The 3,393-nt window shown below is 43.8% G+C and overlaps 1 protein-coding gene across 1 annotated transcript; it reads right to left on the bottom strand.

The window, feature by feature from the left end:
• Positions 1-1,060: 1,060 nt before the first annotated feature.
• Positions 1,061-2,116, bottom strand: LOC105569672 (golgin subfamily A member 6-like protein 22; the record flags this gene model as incomplete). Its single annotated transcript, XM_012026317.1, has 2 exons — positions 1,405-2,116; positions 1,061-1,245 (listed from the first exon to the last, which is right to left on the bottom strand). Coding segments are annotated over exons 1-2 (897 nt in total), but the record flags the coding sequence as incomplete, so codon positions are not given.
• Between the last annotated feature and the right edge of the window lie 1,277 nt (positions 2,117-3,393).

Raw genomic sequence — 3,393 nt, 5'->3', positions numbered from 1 at the left:
TTCTTCTACCCCTCCTAACAATTCCATAAAGTACTTCTTCCACTCTCCCATCTCTATTCCTTCCTCTACTCCTCTACCTTTCTTCCTTCCCCTGTTTATAACCTCCCATACCTGCCCTTCCGTCTTTGCCTCTGCCGCTTTTCTTATCCATTTCTCGTTTTCTTCTTTCCTCTTTTTATCACACATTTCCTTGTACTCCTTTTTCCTCCCTTTGTATTCCCTCTCCTCTCCCTTTCCTTTTCTCCACTCCCTTAGCACCTTCCTCACCTCCCGTTTTTTACTCTTACATTCTTCGTCCCACCATCCCCTCTTTCCCTCTCTCCCTCCACCCTCTCTTTCTATCTCTTCTATCGCATTCTTTATTCTCTCCTCCCACTCCTCCCAATCCTCCTGTACCCCCTCCCTACTTTCTATTTCTCCTATCTTTTGTCTAAAGCTTTCCCTTCCCTGTTCATCCCATCTCCCTCTCCATTCTTTCCTCCTGTTCTTTCTTCTTCTTCCTTCCCCTTCCTTCTCCCCTTCCCCTATTGTTATCTCTACCGGATGATGGTCAGACTCTATTTTGTCTCCTATTACTAACCGTTTTACCCTATCTCTCGTTTCTTTGCCTCCTATCACATAATCTATCACTGTGTTCCCTCTCCCACCTGTATATGTGTATTCTCCCTCCTCATCTCCCTTTATTCCTCCGTTTAGTATTCCCCACTCTTTCTTCCATAAACTCTATTAAAGCCCTTCCCTCCCTGTTGACTTTCTTATCCTTCGATCTCCTTTTCCTTCCTTCTTCTTTTCCTTCTAACCTTTCCTCTATTATCCCTCCTCCGTTCTCTCCCGTTCTTGCGTTGAAGTCTCCTCCTATTATATTCCTACTTCCTACCTCTTCTACTTCCATCCACCCTTCTATTCTCCTTAGTTTCTCTTCAATATCCCCGTTCACGTACACTCCCATTATTCTCCATCTCTCTCCCCCTCTTCTTGCTATTCCTGTTATTATTCTTCTTTCATTTCTTGTGCCTATCTCCTCCCCTCTTTCGACTCATTCCCTTCTTATCCCCATTACCATTCCTCCTCTTGCTCTTCCTCTTATGTTAATCCTCTTCGCCGGCTGTATCCCCCATTTGTATCCCTTTGGTAAATTCTCTCTCAGTTTCTTCACCCCTTTCTCCTCCACCCATGTCTCCGTCAACATCATTATATCCCACTGTTTTAAAATCTCCCAAAAATCCTTATCTTTCCTTCCTATCCCTGCCACATTCCAGAACCCTACTCTCCATTCTGTCTTGTTCTCCCCTCTTCCCTCTTCCTCACTCTCCTCCTTCCCCACCCCTTCTCCTCCCTCCCCCTCCTTACTTTCCTTCCCCCTCTCTCCTCTACTTTTCATTCCCCCTTCCCTTCCTCTCTTACCTCTTCTATCTTTTAGCACCTCTTCTTCTTCATCCCAGATCCACCATTCTTCCTCTATTCTCACCTTCCCATAGCTTGTCCACACCTTTCTACCTCGCCTCTCCTCTTCCCTTGCTATCTCTTCTATCCTCCATTTCATCTTCCTCTCCCTCCACGTCAGGTCATCTGCTAATCTTTCCTTTCTTCCCTTTAACATTCTCTTCTTTCTCATTACCTCTCTTTTCTGTTCCTCACTTCCTAATTTCACTAACCAAGTCTCCGGCCCTTTTTCCCTTATTCCTCCTATTCTGCTCATGTCTTCTATCTTTGCTTCCACTCCTAACTCCTTTATTAATTTCTCGAATGTCTCCCTCCCTTTCCCCTTCTCTACCTCCATACCTCTCACTATTACGTTCGCTCTCCTCTCTTTCCTCTCTTTTAGTTCTAATTTCCTCTCTAACTCCTTCATCCTCTCTTCTACTCTTTTATCTCCCTCCCCTTTCTTTGTTTTCTTTTCTTCTCCCTCCCCCTCTTTCATTTTAGCTATCCACATCTTTTCCATCTCTTCTATTCTCCCTATCAGTTCCCTTTTCTCCTCTTGCCATCTTAGTTCCCTTTCCTTTAGCTCTTTTTTCATCTCCTCCAGCTCCTCTCCTAATATTCTTCCTTGCTCTCTCAGTCCTTCTCTTATCTCCCCCTTAATCTCCCCCCTTATCTGTCTCAGCTCGTTCATTATGCCCCTTATTCCACTTATTTCCTCTCTCATCCCCTTCCTCACTTCCTCCTTCATCATCCTCTCTTCCCCTTCTCCCTCCTCCTTCCCCCTCGTTCCCCTCCTTTTTTCCCGGAGATCTTGCCATTAAACTGCTTCTCTTAAACACGTCTCCTTCCTCCCTCCCTCGCTCCTCCCCCTCTCTTGCTCTCTTTTTCCTTAGAAAATCCTGTATATCTCCTGCGCTACCTCTTCTACCTTTCGTATTACTCTCTATGTGCTTCCTATATCCCTGCTTTCCATCCATCTCGCGCCCTCTACAACTCTCCTTACCTACTTGCCTATCTATGTACTCTATATCCCCAGTCTCTACGCTCGCTTGTTACCTGTCACCTGCTCTATCCTCCTCCCTTTCCTGCCTTTCTCCTATGGTGTTCCCTCCACTCACTCTACTCCGCACACACTCACTCTCTCTCCTTTCGCCCTCTCTCTCTCTCTCTCCCACGCTCTCCAATCTCTCGCTCTGCACCTTCTATCGCGCTGTGACTTGCCACGTGTTCACTGCTGTACGCACCGGAAACGGAAGTCCCACCAAACTTCACGTATATGATAGTTTACCTGGCTGTACATACGATAAGTTAGTAGCCAAAGAAAAAAATTATATACATCTTCGTTATTCGAAAATAAGCCAAAGTGATATTATTTTTGAAAAAGTTCAAACACAATCTGACGGTAGATGTTGTGGAATTTACGCCAGAGCTTTTGCCACAACTGTAGCCTTAGAAGGCAGTCCTTGTAATGAAAAATATTCCAAAGACGTAAAGTGCATGAGGCAACACTTTTTCAAAATTATAGAAGGCAATAAACTGCTGCCTTTTCCAAAATAATGATATGATAAAACATGCCTCAAATAAAGCGTCTGTTCCGATGGTACTGACAAACTAAATGCCAGAAGCGTCTAATCTGACGGTACTGATTATGATAAAAATCAGAAGCGTCTATTTTGACGATACTGATTATAATAAAAGTCAGAAGCGTCTGTTCTGACGGCACTGATTATAATAAAAATCAGAAGCTTCAATTCTGACGATACTGATTATAATGAAAATCAGAAGCGTCTGTACTGACGATATTGGCAAACTAAATGCCAGAAGCGTCTATTCGGACGGTATTGATTATAATAACAATCAGACGCATCTGTTCTGATGGTACAGATTATTACAAATATTTTATTTGTAAATGAAAATGAGAAATGGAGAAAATATATTGGTTGCGTTCTCACACGAATGGGCGTTGGA

Source organism: Vollenhovia emeryi, unplaced genomic scaffold (assembly GCF_000949405.1).
Source record: "Vollenhovia emeryi isolate VEMERY1.0 unplaced genomic scaffold, V.emery_V1.0 DF942206.1, whole genome shotgun sequence".
NCBI classification, from domain to species: domain Eukaryota; kingdom Metazoa; phylum Arthropoda; class Insecta; order Hymenoptera; family Formicidae; genus Vollenhovia; species Vollenhovia emeryi.
Note: the sequence above shows the minus strand (reverse complement) of the source record. Positions and strands in the feature narration are given on the sequence as shown.